Source organism: Notolepis coatsorum, assembly GCF_963971535.1.
Source record: "Notolepis coatsorum genome assembly, chromosome: 4".
NCBI classification, from domain to species: domain Eukaryota; kingdom Metazoa; phylum Chordata; class Actinopteri; order Aulopiformes; family Paralepididae; genus Notolepis; species Notolepis coatsorum.
The window spans coordinates 119539358-119564183 of NC_140168.1; the positions used below are offsets into that span (position 1 = coordinate 119539358).

The 24826-nt window shown below is 46.2% G+C and overlaps 1 protein-coding gene across 1 annotated transcript in view; it reads right to left on the bottom strand.

The window, feature by feature from the left end:
- The window catches only part of slc12a6 (solute carrier family 12 member 6), a 240039-nt gene that overhangs the window by 97368 nt on the left and 117845 nt on the right, over positions 1-24826 (bottom strand). The window contains 2 exon segments of the mRNA XM_084312786.1: positions 1022-1263; positions 15396-15526. Coding sequence (XP_084168912.1) covers positions 1022-1263; positions 15396-15526 — 373 coding nt within the window.

Genomic DNA, 24826 nt, shown 5'->3' on the forward strand with positions numbered 1-24826 from the left:
GGATTGGTCGATTCAGGTGTCAGTCAAGAGTGAAAACACCAATGGGAGTTTACTAGACAAGCTGGTGCCGGGGAAATGCAATGAAGCTCACGGGAGAATCATTTATGGATTAATTTATTTATTCCACTTCGTTTTCTATTTAACCTTCATTTAGAGACACCACTGGGATGGAACATTTCTTTTACCAGGGAGTCGTAGAAAATCAAAGAGACAAAACAAAACAATTTCAGTTGATTAGCGTCTGTTTAAACAGACAATGGCACACAGGGTTTAGCACATTTTGTTATTTTTAGTTTTTTGTTTTGGAGGCTTAATTTGATAAGAATATAGGACAGGCATATATAAGCATTATGCTTCAGCCTGTACCTTTTCAGTCACTGACGAAATCAAAGACAATTGACAGTCTGAAATGATTGTGCATGACTGCTACTGCTGCTACTACTGCTGCTGCTACTAATACTGCTATGCTACTGCTGCTACTACTACTGCTATGCTACTGCTGCTACTACTACTGCTATGCTACTGCTACTACGACTACGACTACTGCTACTGCTAGTAGTCATTAGGGAGATTTCCCGGACATCGATGTTTGGAAAAGGCATCGGAACCAAGCCCAACACATTAACATGGGGCTATTCCATTATACCCCCCCCCCCCCACTCCCCCTTTTTATTTCTTAATTTTATTTATTTATCTATTTGAGAAGTACCGCTCACTTACTAGTTGTTTTTTCATAGCTAGCAGGAGAATCTTGTGAATTTAAGTTGGATGGGTAGATAAAGACAAAGAGAAGGATAAAGGGGGTCAAATGAACGTTTCTTAGTTTTTCATTTTGTTTTGTTTTTCGTTTTGTTTTGATACAAGACCAGCTCGCTCAGATGTTTTAGAAACACCACTGTTGTACGTCTCCATTTCCTAGCCTCACCCTAAAGAGCTGAATAATCCCTTCCTTTCCTATCCTTCCTCTCCTATCCTACCTCGGTCGACAACAACACTCGAGCGCCACGTGGGTGAGACTCACGGGAACTCTGGCGGTGCGAAGGCGGAGACCAGCGCCCCTGTGTAGATGGAGAGGATGGAGACGATGACGCAGGCCAGGAAGACGGATGCCAGCTTGTTGACGTACTTCACCCCCACAAAGACCAGCAGCGCCATCAGCAGGAGGCAGATGGAGCCATAGATCCTCATGTTGTTCAACATGGCCGCTCCCTCGCCGTCCGGCTCGCTGTTGACAAAGATGGCCGCCTGCGGCGCGATGTACATCTGGAGGACGGGGGAGAAGAGGAGGAGTGGGTGGACGCTGTTGGAACGACGCTATCGTTTCTAATTAAACACGTGTGACGTACAGATAAAACAATGACACTACCCTGATGTATAGATAAATCCAATTTCACTTGTGCTTTTTATAACAAAGTATAAAAGCATAGAATAGAATAGAAATACTTTTATTATCCAGAGGGAAATTTGACACTGCAAATCGCTCAACATTAAACATTTAGACAGAACAGGTCATGAATAAGAATAACAAAACAAATCAAATTGCCTAAGATAAGTGTAACTGAGGGGTTACAAAACCCTGACTGTATTAAAGATTGTGATAGATTAAACCACTGCTAGTTATGTACTTTAATTACTGGCCAGACAGTACATCAAATATAGATGGTGAACACCCACAAGAACACGGCATTGAAACAGAAATACTATTGGAGGGTAATTTATTATTATTAGGCAACGTTAGGTTACAGAATGAGAATTAGGGTCGCGCTTGTATGGCGAAGAATATACGTAAAGTCAGTCAAGAGCATAAGTCACTAAGAATAGCAGGAATCCTATGATGGGTCTAAGCTGACGCCACCTGTTGTATAGTAGCAATTATATAGGGCAACACCGGTACCAACTGGAGACAATGGGTTCCCTCCGGGGTGTAAGGCCTGGAGGGTAGAGGAATGTTCGGGTACTCCGTCTGAGTCAACGAGGAATAAAGAGACTCCAGGTACAGGAGTCGGTGCTTGTACTCCCTTGATCAGCAGACAAAAGCAATAGTTGTAATCCAAGATGCTCGACAGCATTTACGACAGCTAGCCAGCCCCGTCCACGAGGCAGGCCCGAGTGGTAATCCTCACGAGGTTAAATCCCAAACGATAGTGGAAATCAACGGTGCTCTTCTCCGGTAGTCACGTCCCAAATCAATATAATCCAACCAGGAATGGTTCTGCAATCGCCGGCGCCGATTCTCCTGTGTACATGTCCAACGGTTCTCGCCTAGGACTCCTCGGGTGTGGGCGACGTATTTAGGCCACACAGCCTGGATAAGTGCACTAGCTAAAGACACGACGAACCGATGGGTAATGCTACACACGGAAGAACTGTGGCCACACGATATACAATAAATTATCGACTATTGACTTCACATTAGATTAAGTCGAACTCAACGTTACTTCATTAAACTCTGACACTTTAACATTCTATTCGCACGCGGTTCTCAATGCTCTATTTAGACGCAAGGTTGCTCACTTCACTGCACGTTGACTCGTGGTGAAGGTGGGTAAGGTTTAGGTAAGTTACTGCTGTTTACACCTGCGCCGTATTTATACTTAAGTGAATATCTAGTCCCAACCTCAGTCCTTGTCTCGTATTACTACGCTGACTCTGGGCATGTTCTGACATGCCTGCAGTTGTCTTTGAACTTGCCGTTGGGGGCTTGCGCGTTGGCGCCTGGGGGCGCTGTCCAATAGGAGAGCGAATATTACTCTGGTCTGTACGCAGGTAAAGGGATATTCCGTGTATATATATAAATAATATACAAAGTATATCAAACGATACATATATCTATTCAGTTTAATCTGGCCCTTCACAACAATAAGAGTAGAATAAAATAGAATAAAATGGAATAAAATATACAGTAAATAAATACAGTAAAAATATACTGAGGTCTACAGTAGGTGTAATATTGCACAGTGCTGTTTCAAAAGTAAGAGTCCAGGAAAATGGTAACTGTCACTCTGTGCTCAGCGATGCAGTGAGGCACAGTGATGCATTGTATAGTCTGATGGCTGTTGGAATGAAGGACTTCCTGTGCCGTTCAGTGCTGCATTTAGGTAGTGTGAGCCTAGCACTGAACATGCTCCTCCTGTCAGCCAAGTCTGTGTATAGTGGGTGGGAGGGGTTTTCCCTGATGGCCTGGAGCTTAGCAAGGCTCCTCCTCTCCGCCACCCTCGCTAGGGAGTCCAGCTCCACCCCAACCACGCTACTGGCCTTCCTGACCAGCTTATCCAGCCTGTTTGTGTCCCCTGCTCTCAGTCCGCTGCCCCAGCAGGTCACAGCGTACAAGAAGGCGCAACCACCGATTCATAGAACATCCTCAACATCCTTGTACAGACATTGAAGGATCTCAGCCTTCTGAGGAAGTAGAGTCGGCTCTGGCCCTTCTTGTACAGTGCCTCTGCGTGTTTTGACCCATTCAGTTTGTTGTCGATGTGCACACCGAGGTATTTGTACACCTCAACCATGTCCACATCAACTCCCCTGATGGAAACGGGGGTCACAGGTGCACTCCTCCTCCTCCCCAGCTCCACCACCAGTTCCCTGGTAAGCAATCAGACAATAAATGTGTCCCTCTGGCCCAATACAGGTCATGTTGGTGTTCTGCTGGCCAGGCCATGTATCCTTAACTCAATCAGCGCCAGACCCAAGGATAGTCAGGTTATCTCGCCATGCGTTGAGCGCCAGGACCCCCGAAAACCAGAGTATACTCTGGTTTTCATCGTTATTTCTTTTATTCGATTTTTTTATTCATTTCAGGCACATGGACCTCGGGGTTACCATAGGGAATCACTCTGAGATCGCTAGAGTGCAATACCGGCCGCATCCTGCTAGGTGGCAGTGTCACCCACCCTTCAAAATCTTTTTTTCACACCCAGACCCAGTGTTACATTTAATTCCCTCCGGGCGCAGTTTATTGGGTCAGGCGAGTCTAGCGGTTCACCCAATCACATTGAAACACGTCCAATGCCCCCGATGCATGTGTTGTGCTGGGTTATGTTGGGGACACAATGGACACCAATACTGGAAATCGCGATCAGACAATTGGAATATTCTTTTTGGGATACCTCCTAGTAAAGTGAACAGGGTGAAGCTGCATTTTGCTATGATTACCCTAGCTCATGGAATGAACTCCAACAGTCCTTAACCTCTTAACAGGAGAGGTACCAGTGTCGGGCCGTCATGCCCGTATGCGGAATGCGCGCAAGTCACGGCACTTTGTGAGCGTCTAGCGGCTCGGACTGCATTTTTCACCGAACATATAATATACCGTTCGAAATATCTATTTGTTGCCGTTCGAACGCCACCTTACTCGACCAAATCCGTGCCTCGGTTCTCCAGTTACATGACAATATGTCAGGCGAGCGTCTTTTTACACGCCGCACGTCAGATGACCACCACAGACTCCAGATGGTCCAGATCTGCCAATCATCCGCTGATGGCGAAAATGATTGGTCAACCTCGTAGCCAACGATACCCCATGTGGGGGGGTGCGAATATAGGAACTAGGTGGAAGTTGACGAGCAAAAACGGGAAGTGAATCAGACTTCAGAATGCACGGCAGTGGACGAGGAAATGGATTTTGGATAGCTTTTTTTCTTTGTGTCGGTTTTACTAAAACGTCTCTCAAAGACCCATTTCTTAACGGATTTTTATAAAATTTAGACCTGTACTACATAAGACTTCAGGCTATGGCATCGTCGTATTTTCCAGCTTATACCTCTATGCTGGAATATTGGAATATGGAATCTTGCAACCACTACAGAAAAACATTTGTACACAAGTTCAAGTTCAACTCAAGTTCAGACCTCCGTTACTCTATTTCATTAGCACTAAAAGTGATTTACCTTTTTTGCATTAGTAACTTCAGAATGTTATCTTGCAAAAGAAACCAGGCTCATGCATGTGCTATAATTATAAACTATAAAGCTAAGCTTTGCAAGAAAAGTATGCAGTCCTCAAGTTCAAGTTAAAAAAAATTGCCACTTTTCTGGGTGCCTATTAACACTTTCAGAGCCCTTGCTTAACCTTGATTTACCGGTTGAATGCCCACCATTCACTTCAATGTTAGCGTTAACTCTTTCAGTGCCACGCCTGGTTTTCCATTTTACCGCTTGAATGCCACCATCCGCGCCAATGTTAACGTTAATATCGCCTAATCTATGTTTTAAATTATGGCTATGTGTCTAATCTGCCCATCGCATTATCAAAGACTATTTTCCAGACAGTGCTGTGAAGGCAGATTGTTTTTTTATCGCGTCGTTGCCGTTTCAGAGCAGTTAGAAAAGCCCCCGTTTTGATATAAAAAACTGCTCATTCTGGAGCATTCTATGAAAATCGTCTTTTAGTGGAATATTCCACAATGTTGATATTCGTCGGCCTTTTTATGAATCGTTTTCAAATAAACGCTAGATGATCAATATTATACGTGCACGCACGCACATTACGGCCGCGCGCGGATAATCGCCTCGTTGATTTCCTCTCGGAGTTTTACATTGAAACCGAAAGAAGACATTTCACAAAACAGCTTATAACTTCATCAAACTTACTCTGATTATCCTAACACTGATAACATAGAGTCCTTACCTGACATCAGATGGTATCCAACTGGTATATTCCAATTCCTGATCACCATTCGAAAAAATCGATACGTGTATGGATCCAACGCGACACAGTGGATCTCCATGATCCGCGGGGATCTGAGGCTCCAGAATGAACTCTAGTAACCCCGGCTGGATCAGTGAACTGGAAAATGTGGAGTACCGGATTTTTTTCCCCATTCATTTTCATTGAGTCCATTCCAAAATCACTTATGTCATCTGGGAGACGACAGGGGGCGCTTTTTTCCACAGTGATCACCGGCGCAGCTCGGCAATACTCGGGTAGGCTCGGGTGATGCACTAATTTTTCAGATCGCAAAAAAATAAAAAATAAAATAATTCCGAGAAATCTCGTGAGTGGCTAGCAACCACCTATAAAAAAACACGAGAAAACTCGTGAGTGGCACTGAAAGAGTTAAAAGCGGCTAATCTATGTTTTAAAATGTGTCTAATCTGCCCGTCGCTTATCAATGACTCGTTTTCCAGTCAACATTGTCGAAGCGGATTGTTTTTTTATCGGTTCATTTTCATTTTATAGCATTTTGAAAAGCCCTCGTTTATAAGGAAAATATAAAGATTCAATGATAAAAGACTTTTACTGGAATATTCTAGAATACACAAAAACTGTCATTTTTCGGCCTATTCATCGTTTTCAAATAAACGCTAGATTATTGATAGTATATGTGTACGTATGCACGCTAGAGACGCGAGCTGAAAAATCGATTATCTTATTTCCTCATCAGCAATCGTGCACACACACACACACACACACATAGGGCAAACGCTGCGATCTCAGCAAATACAACTCTGATTATCCCAAGACTGGTCAAATAGATTCCTTACCTCAGATCAGATGTTCTCCAAAAAGATCATTCCAATTCCTGATCGCCATTCCAAATATCGATCACGCTTATTGATTGAGTATTGGCTACTGTGAATATATATTCCAGGCTGATTCCCGTCCCGCGATGACTTCCATGTTGAGGAACCAACTGGCTCCGCCTCTACATATCTACAGATCCCAGGTCAGTCTAAGCGACTGACCTGCAGTTACACAGGGATAGACGATAGGGGGCGCTTTTTTCCATTCTGAGCTCCTGGAGGAGCTGCTGTACCAATGGGAGACTCGGTTGATGAAATATGAAATCAGATTGCTAATAAACAAATAAAACGATATTTGTCATCGTGGGCACTCACCCTCAAAATTGCTTCCGTCAACCCCTTACTAAAAAAAACGGACTCAACCCTGAAACCCTTAAAATTTCCGCCCCGTTTCCAACCGCCCCTTCCTCTCAAAAATCATTGAGCGAGCCATTGCCTCCCAATTAAAATCCTACCTCGACAACAATAACCTTTATTTATTTATAACCCTTCAATCCGGATTCCGCACCAGACACAGCACCGAAACTGCTCTTCTAAAGGTCACCAACGACATACTCCTCCTCTCTGCCGACTCTGGTTCCCTCTCCATCCTCATCCTCCTAGACCTCAGCGCTGCTTTTGACACCATCAGTCACCCCATCCTCATCACTCGTCTCCAGTCCTCCGTTGGCATCTCCGGAATCCCCCTCACCTTGCTCCAATCATACCTCTCACACAGGCACCAATTCATCTCCATCAACAACTGCAAATCCCCCACTGCCCCCATCACTCATGGTGTCCCCCAAGGCTCAGTACTTGGTCCCCTGCTCTTCATCCTCTACATCCTTCCACTTGGTCTGATTCTCCGCCAACATGGCCTCCGTTTTCATTGTTATGCAGACAACACTCAGCTCTACCTCTCCACCAAGACTATCACTCCAGCCACTCTCTCCACCCTCACCACCTGCCTCACAGACATCAAAACATGGATGCAAAATAACTTTCTCAAACTAAACTGCAATAAATCAGAAATCATCATTATCGGTCCAAAATCCCTCACCAGCCACACCCAGGATTTCTCCCTAAATATTGATGGTTCTATTGTCACCCCCTCCACTCACGTCCGTAACCTTGGCATCAGCCTGGACTCCACCCTTTCTTTCCTCCCCCATGTGAAACACATAACCAAAACGGCCTTCTATCACCTCCGGAACATTGCTCGTCTCCGCCCCTCCCTATCACTCTCCGCTGCTGAAACACTGGTTCATGCATTCATATCATCAAGACTGGATTACTGTAACAGCATCCTCTACGGCTCACCAAACACTATCCTCAATAAACTCCAATATGTCCAAAACTCTGCTGCCCGCATGCTCACCTCCACCCATCGCTCTGATCACATCACCCCTGTCCTCCACGACCTCCACTGGCTTCCAATCAAATACAGGATACAATTTAAAATACTACTCATCACATTTAAAGCCCTCAACAACCTTGCCCCTCCCTACCTGTCCGACCTCCTCCACCGTCACACGCCCACCCGTCGCCTTAGGTCTGCAGATGCCAACCTCCTAACACCTCCCACGACCAAGCTCCGGACCTGGGGCGACAGGGCCGCTTATAGCTTATCCGCAACTGTAAGTTACTTCCGGGGTAGGCCTGATTGGCCCCGACAGGCACGTGACGCGCAACTTTCTCTGCCGCGCGGCACGCTCCGCAGAGCGGAGCGGCAGAGCTTGCGGAATTATGTAACCGCCCAAATCCGCCATGATTTTCATTCGGCGCTTCAGCTCACCTGGCAGAGCAGCGGTCCTGCGGTCCTGTGGTCCGTTGTTGACGAGTTCGAATCCCATCAAATTTTTTTTTTTTAACGTGATTTTTTTTTTAACGTGTATTCTTTCGCCGGTTAAGGTTAGGCATGGTTAAGGTTAAGGTTAAGGTTAGGCATTGTTTCGGAGTTGGTTAAGGTTAGAACGGTTAAGTTTAGGCGCTGTTAAGGAGCTGGTTAAGGTTAGAGTTTGTCTTAGAGAATGGCAATATTCTTTCTATGGTTAAGGTTAGGCATGGTTAAGGTTAAGGTTAAGGTTAGGCATTGTTTCGGAGTTGGTTAAGGTTAGAACGGTTAAGTTTAGGCGCTGTTAAGGAGCTGGTTAAGGTTAGAGTTTGTGTTAGAGAATGGCAATAGACAGCCTATTTCCGCGCGACAGCTCTCAGCAGCCTCGTTGCGCGTCCTGAGTTTGCCGCGTCACGTGCCTGTCGGGGCCAATCAGGCCTACCCCGGAAGTAACTTACAGTTGCGGAACGGGTACAGGCGACAGGGCCTTTGCTGCTGCTGCCCCCTCCCTCTGGAATGCCCTCCCCAGCCATATCCGTGATGCAAACACCCTGACATCTTTTAAATCAGCCCTCAAAACCCTCCTTTTCAATCTTGCTTTTGACCTCTAATTCTGTCGGTTTTATTTTATTTTGTCATGTATTATTTTTGTCTCTTCTACCCATGTAAAGCGTCTTTGAGCACCTGGAAAAGCGCTATATAAAATAATGTATTATTATTATTATTATTATTATTATTATTATTGTACGTGTTTTATGATTTGTTATCCTTGCTTTTTGCCTAGTCTTGTTGTCTCTTTGTTATGATTTTATATGCTGTGTGATTTTATATGCTTCTTTTCTTTCTTATCTCTGTATGTACACTCGACGTGATTGAAAATGAGGGAAACCTCAGCTGCCTTTCAAGTTTAGATAAAGGTTTGAAATAAAATGTTGGTGTCAAGCCATGTTTGGACAGTAAACTAATTAGTTGCTCCTCAATTTATTGGTGTTAAATTCAAATGCGGTCATCGATTTAAACCTGGGCAATGATTAGGCTTATTACATAGAATAAAGATGCTGCTTAATAAATACTAGCTAACATTAAAGTAATTAATATATCATTTGAATAAAATACTTTTTCTGGGGGTTGGGGACCATATAAGATTGCTCTGCAACCAGTAGATGTCTGGCCTATGGATCCAACCAGTGCAGTGCAGCAAAAGGTGACAGAGTGCAATACAAATTTGGAGGTGATGTGAATGCTGTTCAGTCTACTGGAAGGAGGCGATAGGAGCGAGACGGACACAGTGAGAGGGAAGCAGTGAGAGGGACACAGTGAGAGGGAAGCAGTGAGAGGGACGCAGTGAGAGGGACACAGTGAGAGGGAAGCAGTGAGAGGGAAGCAGTGAGAGGGAAGCAGTGAGAGGGACGCAGTGAGAGGGACACAGTGAGAGGGACACAGTGAGAGGGAAGCAGTGAGAGGGACACAGTGAGAGGGAAGCAGTGAGAGGGAAGCAGTGAGAGGGACACAGTGAGAGGGAAGCAGTGAGAGGGACGCAGTGAGAGGGACACAGTGAGAGGGAAGCAGTGAGAGGGACGCAGTGAGAGGGACACAGTGAGAGGGAAGCAGTGAGAGGGACGCAGTGAGACGGACGCAGTGAGAGGGACACAGTGAGAGGGAAGCAGTGAGAGGGACACAGTGAGAGGGACACAGTGAGAGGGACGCAGTGAGAGGGACGCAGTGAGAGGGACGCAGTGAGAGGGACACAGTGAGAGGGACACAGTGAGAGGGACACAGTGAGACAGACGCAGTGAGAGGGAAGCAGTGAGACACACAGTGAGAGGGAAGCAGTGAGAGGGACACAGTGAGAGGGACGCAGTGAGAGGGACACAGTGAGAGGGATGCAGTGAGAGGGACACAGTGAGAGGGACACAGTGAGAGGGACACAGTGAGAGGGACACAGTGAGAGGGACGCAGTGAGAGGGACGCAGTGAGAGGGACGCAGTGAGAGGGAAGCAGTGAGACGGACGCAGTGAGAGGGACGCAGTGAGAGGGACACAGTGAGAGGGACACAGTGAGAGGGACACAGTGAGACAGACGCAGTGAGAGGGAAGCAGTGAGACACACAGTGAGAGGGAAGCAGTGAGAGGGACACAGTGAGAGGGACGCAGTGAGAGGGACACAGTGAGAGGGACGCAGTGAGAGGGACACAGTGAGAGGGACACAGTGAGAGGGACACAGTGAGAGGGACGCAGTGAGAGGGACGCAGTGAGAGGGACGCAGTGAGAGGGAAGCAGTGAGACACACAGTGAGAGGGAAGCAGTGAGACGGACGCAGTGAGAGGGACACAGTGAGAGGGACACAGTGAGAGGGAAGCAGTGAGACAGACGCGGTGAGAGGGAAGCAGTGAGAGGGACGCAGTGAGACAGACGCAGTGAGCGGGACACAGTGAGAGGGAAGCAGTGAGAAAGACGCAGTGAGACAGATGCAGTGAGAGGGACGCAGTGAGAGGGACGCAGTGAGAGGGAAGCAGTGAGACGGACGCAGTGAGAGGGAAGCAGTGAGACGGACACAGTGAGACGGACACAGTGAGAGGGACACAGTGAGAGGGACGCAGTGAGAGGGACGCAGTGAGAGGGACGCAGTGAGAGGGACACAGTGAGAGGGACACAGTGAGAGGGACGCAGTGAGACAGACGCAGTGAGAGGGAAGCAGTGAGACACACAGTGAGAGGGAAGCAGTGAGACGGACGCAGTGAGAGGACACAGTGAGAGGGACACAGTGAGAGGGACGCAGTGAGAGGGACACAGTGAGAGGGACGCAGTGAGAGGGAAGCAGTGAGACACACAGTGAGAGGGAAGCAGTGAGACGGACGCAGTGAGAGGGAAGCAGTGAGACGGACACAGTGAGAGGGACACAGTGAGAGGGACACAGTGAGAGGGACACAGTGAGAGGGAAGCAGTGAGAGGGACGCAGTGAGAGGGAAGCAGTGAGACGGACGCAGTGAGAGGGACACAGTGAGAGGGAAGCAGTGAGAGGGACACAGTGAGAGGGAAGCAGTGAGAGGGACAGTGAGAGGGACGCAGTGAGACAGATGCAGTGAGAAAGACGCAGTGAGACAGACGCAGTGAGAGGGAAGCAGTGAGACAGACGCAGTGAGAGGGACACAGTGAGACAGACGCAGTGAGAGGGACACAGTGAGAGGGAAGCAGTGAGAGGGACACAGTGAGAGGGAAGCAGTGAGAGGGACGCAGTGAGAGGGAAGCAGTGAGACGGACGCAGTGAGAGGGAAGCAGTGAGAGGGACACAGTGAGAGGGACGCAGTGAGAGGGACGCAGTGAGAGGGACACAGTGAGAGGGACGCAGTGAGACAGACGCAGTGAGACAGACGCAGTGAGAGGGACGCAGTGAGAGGGACACAGTGAGAGGGACGCAGTGAGACGGACGCAGTGAGACAGACGCAGTGAGACAGACGCAGTGAGAGGGACGCAGTGAGACAGACGCAGTGAGAGGGACAGTGAGAGGGACGCAGTGAGAGGGACGCAGTGAGACGGACGCAGTGAGACAGACGCAGTGAGAGGGACAGTGAGAGGGACGCAGTGAGAGGGACGCAGTGAGACGGACGCAGTGAGAGAGGGAAGCAGTGAGAGGGACGCAGTAAGAGGGACGCAGTGAGAGGGAAGCAGTGAGAAAGACGCAGTGAGACAGACGCAGTGAGAGGGAAGCAGTGAGAGGGACGCAGTGAGAGGGACGCAGTGAGAGGGACACAGTGAGAGGGACACAGTGAGAGGGAAGCAGTGAGACAGACGCGGTGAGAGGGAAGCAGTGAGACGGACGCAGTGAGAGGGACACAGTGAGAGGGAAGCAGTGAGAGGGACAGTGAGAGGGACAGTGAGAGGGAAGCAGTGAGAAAGACGCGGTGAGACAGACGCAGTGAGAGGGAAGCAGTGAGAGGGACACAGTGAGAGGGAAGCAGTGAGACAGACGCAGTGAGAGGGAAGCAGTGAGACGGACGCAGTGAGACAGACGCAGTGAGAGGGACACAGTGAGAGGGAAGCAGTGAGAGGGACACAGTGAGAGGGAAGCAGTGAGAGGGACACAGTGAGAGGGACGCAGTGAGAGGGAAGCAGTGAGACGGACGCAGTGAGACAGACGCAGTGAGAGGGACGCAGTGAGAGGGACGCAGTGAGACAGACGCAGTGAGAGGGACGCAGTGAGAGGGACGCAGTGAGAGGGACACAGTGAGAGGGACGCAGTGAGACAGACGCAGTGAGACAGACGCAGTGAGAGGGACGCAGTGAGAGGGACACAGTGAGAGGGACGCAGTGAGACGGACGCAGTGAGACAGACGCAGTGAGACAGACGCAGTGAGAGGGACGCAGTGAGACAGACGCAGTGAGAGGGACAGTGAGAGGGACGCAGTGAGAGGGACGCAGTGAGAGGGACGCAGTGAGACGGACGCAGTGAGACAGACGCAGTGAGAGGGACGCAGTGAGAGGGACGCAGTGAGACAGACGCAGTGAGACAGACACAGTGAGAGGGACACAGTGAGGGACGCAGTGAGAGGGACGCAGTGAGAGGGACGCAGTGAGAGGGACGCAGTGAGAGGGACGCAGTGAGACAGACGCAGTGAGAGGGACAGTGAGAGGGACGCAGTGAGACGGATGCAGTGAGAGGGACACAGTGAGAGGGACACAGTGAGAGGGACACAGTGAGACAGACGCAGTGAGAGGGACGCAGTGAGAGGGACGCAGTGAGAGGGACGCAGTGAGAGGGACACAGTGAGAGGGACACAGTGAGAGGGAAGCAGTGAGACAGACGCGGTGAGAGGGAAGCAGTGAGACGGACGCAGTGAGAGGGACACAGTGAGAGGGAAGCAGTGAGAGGGACAGTGAGAGGGAAGCAGTGAGAAAGACGCGGTGAGACAGACGCAGTGAGAGGGAAGCAGTGAGAGGGACACAGTGAGAGGGAAGCAGTGAGAAAGACGCAGTGAGACAGACGCAGTGAGAGGGAAGCAGTGAGAGGGACGCAGTGAGAGGGACGCAGTGAGAGGGACACAGTGAGAGGGACACAGTGAGAGGGAAGCAGTGAGACAGACGCGGTGAGAGGGAAGCAGTGAGACGGACGCAGTGAGAGGGACACAGTGAGAGGGAAGCAGTGAGAGGGACAGTGAGAGGGAAGCAGTGAGAAAGACGCGGTGAGACAGACGCAGTGAGAGGGAAGCAGTGAGAGGGACACAGTGAGAGGGAAGCAGTGAGACAGACGCAGTGAGAGGGAAGCAGTGAGACGGACGCAGTGAGACAGACGCAGTGAGAGGGACACAGTGAGAGGGAAGCAGTGAGAGGGACACAGTGAGAGGGAAGCAGTGAGAGGGACACAGTGAGAGGGACGCAGTGAGAGGGAAGCAGTGAGACGGACGCAGTGAGACAGACGCAGTGAGAGGGACGCAGTGAGAGGGACGCAGTGAGACAGACGCAGTGAGAGGGACGCAGTGAGAGGGACGCAGTGAGAGGGACACAGTGAGAGGGACGCAGTGAGACAGACGCAGTGAGACAGACGCAGTGAGAGGGACGCAGTGAGAGGGACACAGTGAGAGGGACGCAGTGAGACGGACGCAGTGAGACAGACGCAGTGAGACAGACGCAGTGAGAGGGACGCAGTGAGACAGACGCAGTGAGAGGGACAGTGAGAGGGACGCAGTGAGAGGGACGCAGTGAGACGGACGCAGTGAGACAGACGCAGTGAGAGGGACGCAGTGAGAGGGACGCAGTGAGACAGACGCAGTGAGACAGACACAGTGAGAGGGACACAGTGAGGGACGCAGTGAGAGGGACGCAGTGAGAGGGACGCAGTGAGAGGGACGCAGTGAGACAGACGCAGTGAGAGGGACAGTGAGAGGGACGCAGTGAGACGGATGCAGTGAGAGGGACACAGTGAGAGGGACACAGTGAGAGGGACACAGTGAGACAGACGCAGTGAGAGGGACGCAGTGAGACAGACGCAGTGAGAGGGACGCAGTGAGACAGACGCAGTGAGACGGACGCAGTGAGAGGGACACAGTGAGACAGACGCAGTGAGACGGACGCAGTGAGAGGGACGCAGTGAGACGGACGCAGTGAGACAGACGCAGTGAGACGGACGCAGTGAGAGGGAGGCAGTGAGACGGACGCAGTGAGAGGGACACAGTGAGAGGGACACAGTGAGAGGGACGCAGTGAGACAGACGCAGTGAGACGGACGCAGTGAGAGGGACACAGTGAGACAGACGCAGTAAGACAGACGCAGTGAGAGGGATGCAGTGAGACGGACGCAGTGAGAGGGACGCAGTGAGAGGGACGCAGTGAGAGGGACGCAGTGAGACGGACGCAGTGAGACACAGCTTTGCTCCAGACGGTGCAAAATTTGCTTCAATTTGCTTGTTTATTGTCATCAAATCAGCGGTCAAACTCACGCGGTGTCAGTTTGTCATCGCGTTTGTCACCCTAACGTGATGCTAACGATGGAGGCTATAATAATAATAAACTTTATTTGTATAGCACTTTTCATACAGAAGTTGCAGTTCAAAGTGCTTCACAGTAAAAAATACAGGCATAAGCGAGCATAAAAAAAGATAGAGAGGTAGCAAGGTAAGGTAAACACAGTGTTTCACATTAGGATCTAGCATCCCAATAGGCCTTTCTGTTTACAGTTTCATTGCGGTTGGATTCAGTTTAAAAATAGGCTAAAAATTATAAAATAGAACGGACATACAACAGGGTATTTAACATACAACAGAGCAGTGCATCAGTAAGAAGTAAAAAGTGTGATAAAATTGTTCAATTTTGAATTACAACAGAGCAGTGCTCTTAAAATTACAGTGCATAGAACCGACACATGAATTTGATAGGAAGTGTAGGTAGGGTAAGAATAGTGCAGGTAAAGTACAATTTGTGTCAGGATATCCCTGATGTTTAATTTAAATGCCTGAGCAAAGAGATAGCTTCCTGTCTTTTGAAGATGTCTAGCGAGTTGGCTTCCCTGATGTTTTGGGGTAGTTTTGCGATGAAGGAACGAGAACAACAAGCCGACTCAACCCACCAGCAGGATCTCGATGGCCCCCAGGATATACATGGCCCCGGCGAAGGTGGTGCCCAGATAGAAGCACAGCCCCACCGCACCGCCGAACTCAGGACCCAGAGAACGACTGATCATGAAGTAGGACCCTCCAGCTGGAGTGGAGAGAGAGGGGGGGGGGGTGTTGGAGAGAGAGAGAGGGGGGAGGGGGGGTTGGAGAGAGAGAGAGAGAGAGGGGGAGGGGGTGGAGAGAGAGAGGGTAGCAGGAGGGAGGGAGCGAGGGGTAGGAGAGGATAGCAGGAAGGTTGGGCGGAAGGAGGTATAGAGAAATGGGAGAGGGAAGAGATAGACGTATGGCAATGGTGAATCAAAAGAGAGGGAGAGAGGGGAAGGGAGACAGAGAGAGAGGAGAGAGAGAGACAGACAGACATAGAAAGGAAGAGAGTAGAGAGAGACAGGGCGAGAGGGAGATAATGGGATACACACAGAGAGGGAGAAACAGAGAGACAGACAGACAGACAGACAGACAGAGAGAGAGAGAGAGAGAGACAGACAGACAGACAGAGAGAGAGAGGGGAGGGGTGGGTTGTTAGTAACATTATGATGTTAGACAGCAGAGAGAAAAGGCAGACAGGTGATGAAGAGTCCTATGCTTGTAGAGATAAGCATAATGTTATAACATGGCACATTTCAGAGAGGGGGACAATGTGAAGAAACTACAACAGATCCGCTACAGCTTGTTTTCCCAAAAGCATCTTCTTCACTTTCTTCTCAATCAATGACACTTAAGATCATCTTAATAATTGGCAATTTGCTGTCATACAAAGCTGTGCAACGTGCGTCGTCTCGCATTAAAGGCTAAAGACTTTACTGTAGTCAAAGGTTTGAGAGGTATTGATGTTCCGAGCACAGCGAGTCACAGCTCAACGAGCTCATCCCAAAGTCTCAGCGAGGGATTTTCAGTCCCTCTGTACGTGAAGCTGGGCTCGTGTCACAGCAGTGAACTAATCGCAAAGACGGACAATAATAGGTCGATCTTCGCCAGACACTGCTCCGTTTTCCTTTTTGCAAAACAGATAACACTGTTTGGATTTCTGTGGCTCGTTCCGTTGGACACTCTCAGCTCTCGGTTTGCCCTCAGATCGCACAGCTCACGCCTCGGATTCCCGTTGACGTTGCATTGCAGTGAGAGGGGGAGGCGGAGCCAGAGTAGCATCCGGGGTCTGGAGGCAGCTTGTGTGACCTCTGACCCAGCGGGCCCACGGTTCAAGATTGCTTACCTTTTACTTATCGTGACCGTACCCATAGATATATATCACTAGATGACTCACCCGCGCTGCTGGCCAATGGAGACCGACGTTGCCACATGGTGGCCATCTTGCGTGGGTGGAGCACGCCCACTCATAACATGCATGTCTATGGTGCATGTACTATTGAAATAACCATAGCTTGCTCAATTTTCAACCGTTTGGTTTGTTAAAAACGTCAGAGATGTAGTTATCATATTGCATACTTAGAATGGCATTTGATATAAAACATTTCCAAGCAAGAATAATAACCACGTTAATAATGTTTGTAATAAACCAAACCGTTTGTAAATCCGTCAAGATTTCAGCGAGTTACAAGTATTTTTGTTTGTGCAGATCATCACCTTAAAGCAGTAGTCCACTCAAGCAAGATGGCCGCCGGTGAACTATGCGGGAGACTCCGCCTTGAGCCATCTAGCGTTTATATATCTATGACCGTACCTACCGATGGTAAATAAGTAGAACGCATATCTAAATGTTGAAAAATGGCGGTATTGCACTTTTAAAAGCGGGCGGCGTTCCCATTTAAGCCAACAATAACGTAGACAAGTGGGAAAACTCCCCACGGGGGAAAGGCCCAAATATGGGCAACATCAGATTGCTAGGGGAAACAGCCCCCCCCCCCCCCCCCCCCCCCAAATTTATTTCCAGTCAGCTATTTTATCTGCAAACGCTGCAAACAGGAAATACACTTGGGTCCCTTTATAGAATGTTTATGTCGTCAAGTCTGAAAAGGTCCTACAGCAACCTGCAGTAGCCGACATTCTCTTAACCTCTGAGTACCTTATTTTGTTGCATATTTTATTAATGTACACTTTTGTTTATCTGCAGTAATGACAAAATACTTTTGGTTGTAACAACAGGTTTGGGTTGTTAGCACTACCCCCCCCCCCCCCCCCCCCCAGAGATGCTCTTGGGAAACTCAGCAGACGGCATCGCCCTACGGGTTAAACTGCGCCGACGGCACAGAGGATTACAGGTGAAACTACCATCTAGAGGGAAAAAGCTAGATGGTGAGAGAAACATGAGAGCGTAGAAATTGTTTAGAGACGAGAGACGACAGTATGGATTTGTATGCCAGTCGACCATACAGAACTTGTTAGGGGAGTTCTTCTTGCTACTGACTACTACTATAGGCCGTGAGCCAGGGCCCCAAATTTGGGCCACGGCTACCATCTTGGGGGACTAACTTTCATAGTGATTTTTGGGAAGGTATACACCCCTACTGCTAGAAAATATGTGATAGCAATGCAGCAGTTGCCTCCAAATGTGTGCTATCACATCTTTTATAACACTACCAAGCATATTTCTCAGGCCTCTTGTCCTAAATTACATGCCCCAAATGAATCATGATAGCTCCTGAACCATGAGGCCTATATGCATGTTGCTGGTCTCCTTTAATAGGTAACAAGCTAGGGCATATTAATCCAGTGTAAGTAAACCCACACATATTACCATTCCAGAGTAAATGGAGATACAATGAAGGAAAACCTCATATTTTTACCCTCGCCTGGTACATAATCTTAATTTAAAAGGCAATATGACCATTATAACCAATATCCCATGGATAATAATGCAACTGAATGTGTTCTCCTACTCCTTGACTACAAATGTAACTGTAAATGTGATGACAATACATACAAAAATACAACATTTATGATACCGTTTAAAAAGGTATACTCAGATGATGTAAATGTTTTGGCCATGGTTACCATTTACATGTTGACTGTTTACTGGTCATTTTACTCCAAAACACTATTTCTTTCTATACAGCCATGTTACAGAAATATACATCTCCCAAAAACATTGAAATAGTAATAAAAAACAATGAATATTGATCAATATGCAACATGCAGATTGAGTTTTTTTTTCTTTTTTGTTATTGTTTGTTGTATTCATTGCATGTTCGAAATAAAGACTTCAAATCAAATCAAAAAAAAAAATTCAACATTCATATATGGGCCACAGAGCTTCATGCCATGTGACCTATCAATGTTTTCAGCTCAGTTAGACCTATACAATGATATATTTCTTATTGGTTTTCAGAAAAATATTAGTTTATTTTGGAAAACTCAATACAAAATCCAGGGCACATATAATCACATCACAGAACTTTTTCAGGAATTCAAATAACTAATTACTTAAGTTCCATCAGTGCAGACAGTTCTCAGTCTCCATCCGTGGCACTGTTGGCGGCGCTCTCCAATTGTCTGAGAGCCGAGACCAGTACAGACGTAAAAAACAACAACATATATAATAATAATAATAATAATAATAATAATAATAATAATAATAATAATAATAATAATAATAATAATAATAATAATAATAATAATAATAATAATAATAATAATAATAATAATAATAATAATAATAATAATAATAATAATAATAATAATAATAATAATAATAATAATAATAATAATAATACAAAACCTACCATACTTTGTTTTACATATGTTAATAACCTAATAATCACAATAACTTTCCAAGTCTTCCATGTCTTCCACATCTTCATCAGAACTTTCCACACTCTCTGAGGTGGATGCCCAGTCTACACATTTTGGACCGTTACAGGCCAGTAGATCCAGGACGGCATCGGGTGCTGGCTGGCCTTCCATCCAATCCACCACCAACTGTTCAGCGTCCTCTTCTCTCTCCATCTTCCAGCCTCTGCCAACATGGCTTGGCACTTGTGGGTCCTTCTCCAAACATATTCTCCATATATCAGCCTGGTAGTTGGCTCTCTGTGCATGTTTTGTTAAGCAGTCCTTGCATGGTGGGAGTTGATGACTTTCAAGTTCACCTTGATGGTGCAAGGTAACAAATCAGAAGTTTGTCATGCGGAGCTACAGCGGCCAAGAATCCAGAAAGACGAGGAAGCAGTTTCAGCAGTGGTTAGCCTCATACATGAATGGGTCAACCCACTTGCAGAGAAGCGGGACCTCATTAGCATCTCTACAGCAAAGACAGCCCCCAAGGAGATTGCCTCCGACCTGATGAAGGCATACGAGATTGGTGAGCAATGCTATGCAATCTTCAAGGATGAGATGAAAGACCCACCAGAAAAAAAATTCCATGACCCAATGAACAGGCTGAAAACATTCAGGGATATGTGTAAGAAGAGAGAAGTGAAATCAAGTGGGAAGGCAATCATCTTGAAAGCAGACAGGTCTTTGTTTGGACGCATCATAGTGATGGCACGAGGGCGCAGTCTATGGAGGATATCCTTTCTCATCCCCTTGGGCCATTGCCCTGGGCCCTTTCCACACCAGACGGATTGCTGAGAAAGACAAATAAAGCTACTTTGGCCACAACCTTGCAGACATTTTTTCCAGTAGCAGAGCAACTCCCAGGGAACTCTGCTACAGTGATTGATGGAATGAACTTGGTCCAAAGAGTGAAAGGTGATCAAGTTACTTTCAGAGATGTTGCCATCAGTTCTGGGTATGGCTCTGAGGGAAAGCAGTCAGAGTAGCAGAATATATGTCGTGTTTGACACATACAAGGAGAACTCTATCAAGAACAGTGAAAGATCTCTACGGGGTGAAGAGACTGGTCATGAGTTGCAAGGTATCACAGGCACACAGATACCAGTGGAGGAGCTTCCTGACCAAAGTCAGTAACAAAACTAGTCTCATTAGCTTTATAGTTGATGAATGGAGGAAGGCAGAGTACAGAGCAAAGCTACAAGACAAGATTCTGTATGCAACTGTGAATGACAAATGTTACAGAATCACATCTCAGGACAGTGAGGAGGTGTCAGCTCTTCAATGCCAACCAGAAGAAGCAGATGGCCGCCTACTTCTCCATGCTGCCCATGCCACAAGAGAGGGATACCCATCTGTAGTTATCTGCTCAGAAGACACAGATGTCTTTATCATGTCTTTAGCATTCTGTGACAAGATTGTGGCCCTATTGTTCCAGATGTGTGGCAGTAAATCCTGTGCAAGGCTTGTGGACACCAGGAAGGTTGCTGCCACTGTTGGTGTAGAGGTGTGTAGGGCTCTCATCGGGTTGCATGCATATACAGGATGTGACACTGTAAGTGCTTTTGCAGGCAAATGGAAGACAAGTGCCCTAAAACTTCTGACCAGCAACAGGCAAAATCAGGACACATTCTCAGAGTTGGGTCAGGAATGGGATCTCTCCCCAGAGCTGATGGACAAACTAGAGGCATCTACATGTCTCCTGTATGCCCCAAAAGCAACAACCACCAAGGTTAATGAGCTCAGATATCACCCTTTCTGTGCCAAAAAAGTGAAATTGAAAGTTATCAACTCCCACCATGCAAGGACTGCTTAACAAAACATGCACAGAGAGCCAACTACCAGGCTGATATATGGAGAATATGTTTGGAGAAGGACCCACAAGTGCCACGCCCTGTTGGCAGAGGCTGGAAGATGGAGAGAGAAGAGGAAGCTGAACAGTTGGTGGTGGACTGGATGGACGGCCAGCCAGCACCCGATTCCGTCCTGGATCTACTGGCCTGTAACGGTCCAAAGAAATGTTCACTCCCAAGATGTGTGTGTTGCAAATGGCCTCAGGTGCACTGACATGTGTAGACTGGCAGACTGTGAGAACCAGGCATCCACCTCAGAGAGTGTGGAATGTTCTGATGAAGTTGTGGAAGACATGGAAGATTATTGTGATATATAAAACAAAGAATGGTAGGTTTTGTATTATTATTATTATATATGTTGTTGTTTTTTACGTCTGTACTAGTCTCGGCTCTCAAGACAATTGGAGAGCACCGCCAACAACGCCACGGATAGAGACTGAGAACTGTCGGAAATTAAGTAATTAGTTATTTGAATTCCTGAAAAAAGTCTGTGATGTGATTATATGTGCCCTGAGTTTTGTATTGAGTTTTCCAAAATAAACTAATATTTTTCTGAAAACCAATAAAATGGTAAATGGCTGCTTTTGTATATATCGTTTAGTTTGTATCCAAATCGCTTTACAATTTGTTCCTCACATTTGACCCATTCACTCACACACCGACGGCGGAGGAAACCATGCAAGGTGCCAACCTGCTCATCGGGAGCAATTAGGGGTTAAGTGTCTTGCTCAAGGACACATCGACACGCTGCCCGGGAGGAGCGGGAATCGAACCGGAAACCTCCGGATTGCCAGACGACTGCTCTACCTCCTGAGCCACTGTCGCCCCGAATAAGCAATATATCATTGTATAGGTCTAACTGAGCTGAAAACATTGATAGGTCACATGGCATGAAGCTCTGTGGCCCATATATGAATGTTGAATATGCTGCATATGTAAGGGATAATGTATGGCTACGAGGTCATTGTCGCAAAATAATTGACCGACACGTAGTTTAAAATACCGAGCCGCCTCGGCGAGGTGTTTTAAACGTCAGTGAAGGTCAATTATTTTGCGATGATGACCGAGTAAAGCTATACATTATCCCGCTTATTACATGGCTAACTTACTAACAATATACCTAATTCATTTGACAAATTGCAGTTGTTCTGTGGCTCTGTCAGCCCAAATAAAGTGATTATTATTATCGCGGGCAGCCCGGCAGGTGTGTCTGATTGGCTGCACTGAAACAGTGTTTGTCAGTGGGCTTGATTGCGAACAGCTGCGCACAGCGGCCATTATTGTCCCACAGCGGTCATTATTGTCTGATAACTGACCTCTGACGCGCGCTATTGACCAATCACAAGCAAGCATTTCGGCGAATGTGAAAACGCCATGTAATAATGATCAATATTCATTGTTTTTTATTACTATTTCAATGTTTTGGGGAGATTTATGTTTTTGTAACATGGCTGTATAGAAAGAAATAGTGTTTTGGAGTAAAATTACCAGTAAACAGTCATCATGTAAACGGTAACCATGGCCAAAACATTTACATCATCTGAGTATACCTTTTTAAACGGTATCATAAATGTTGTATTTCTTAAGTATTGTCATCACATTTACAGTTACATTTGTAGTCAAGGAGTAGGAGAACACATGCAGTTGCATTGTTATCCATGGAATATTGGTTATAATGGTCATATTGCCTTTTAAATTAAGATTATCTACCAGGCGAGGGTAAAAATATGAGGTTTTCCTTCATTGTATCTCCATTTACTCTGGAATGGTAATAGGTGTGGGTTTACTTACACTGGATTAATTTGTCCTACTGTAGCTTGTTACCTATCAAAGGAGACCAGACACATGCATATAGGCCTTATGGTTCAGGAGCTATCATGATTCATTTGGAGCATGTAATTTCAGACAGGAGGCCTGAAAAATATGCTTGGTAGTGTTATAAAAGATGTGATAGCACACATTTAGAGGCAACTGCTGCATTTCTAGCAGTAGGGGTGTATACCTTCCCAAAAATCACTATGAAAGTTAGTCCCCCAAGATGGTAACGACCAACCCTACTGGCTCACGGCCTACTACTACTACTGACCGTTTTGATTCTAATATATCAAATATCAAAATGCCCGACGGGAATGTGTTAGTGCTACTATCACACTACTTGGGACATTTTGGTATATTTGTTTTCAAGGGTGTATTTATTTTAGTGAACGTGAACGGTGGATAAATACACTGGGTTTCAATATGTGCATAAAGACCAACAGAGAGACAGAGGGAGAGGGAGAGATAGGACAAACAGAGACAACTGTCGTTAGAATAACACACTGTACATATATACAGATATATGACTTTACAGTATTAAACATGTACTGCACTGAGATATGACAGACAGTATTAAACATGTACTGCACTGAGATATGACAGACAGTATTAAACATGTACACTGAGATATGACGGACAGTATTAAACATGTACACTGAGATATGACGGACAGTATTAAACATGTACTGCACTGAGATATGATGGACGGTATTAACACATTAATTGCCCCTGCGTTGAGTGCCAACAACGAGTAAACTCGTTGTTATGATCGTTATTTCTTTTATTCGCTATTGGCATTCATAATTCATCCAGGAAGCCTCCGGGAGCCAGCTGGACCCTGTCTAATATTGCAACGCCTCAATACCGCCGCCTGGTGGATTTCGGGCAAGTTACACTCCACTCTAAACCGGAAGTGGCACTCGGTGCATCTGGGAAAAGGCTCCGCCAGAGATATCTTGTAACGTGAATCAATATACACACCTCGGGTGCATTGGATCGCTTTCGAGACGGTCTTGAAAACTAGAAATCATTCAAATAACCTTTGTTTTTATTTGACAAAAAAATAAATCAAACAAAGATGAATGTCCGTATTGGTATTAATAGTGCAATAACTTGCTTTTTCACCAAACTTCACTTAAAACAAATAAAAGGTGCCTCTTGATCATCAAACAAGAATGAATTTCCCTATTGGGATTAATAAAGTGCAAATCTAACTTTCACCAAACATCACTTTTTGTAAAATAAAAGGTGACCCTAAAATATATATATATATATATATATATATATATATTAGGGCTGTCAGTTTATCGCGTTAATTAGATTAATTAATTACACAGCAAATTATCGCGTTATGAAAATTAACTCAAAATTAATTACAAAAAAAAAAAAAAAAATTTTAATAACTTTTTTTTTTTTTATCTCATTCATTCCATAAGAACGTAGAATACACATTACAGACTTTTTTTATATGGTCCATTTGCATGTTCTTGGTATCTGATTCTAGGGACATCTATGGATCTCAGGGAATGTATTCCCAGTGTCAGAAATACTGTGTCTGTTACTAGGCTTGAGTAAATTGTAATGAACCAAATGAGAATATCAATAATTTTTTTTTTATCTTTGACTGTGAATAACACTATGCTCAAATTGACCAGACCTGAAAAATCTAAGCAAATTAATAGATGGAAGATGATTAAACAGAAGGTTTTGTAGATACAGTACTGAATTCTGCCATCCGGACACATGCAATTTGAAATATGATTATAGAATATAGAATATCAGGCATAAAATGGTTATGCGATTAATTAGATTAATTAATTACAAATCCTGTAATTAATTAGATTAATTTTTTTAATCGCCTGACAGCACTAATATATATATATATATATATGTATATTTTTTTTTTGAAAATCGATAAAAAAAATTCAAAATAGTCCTAAATCATTCATTCGAATTAATCGAAAAATCAATTAATCGCCCAGCCCTAGCCA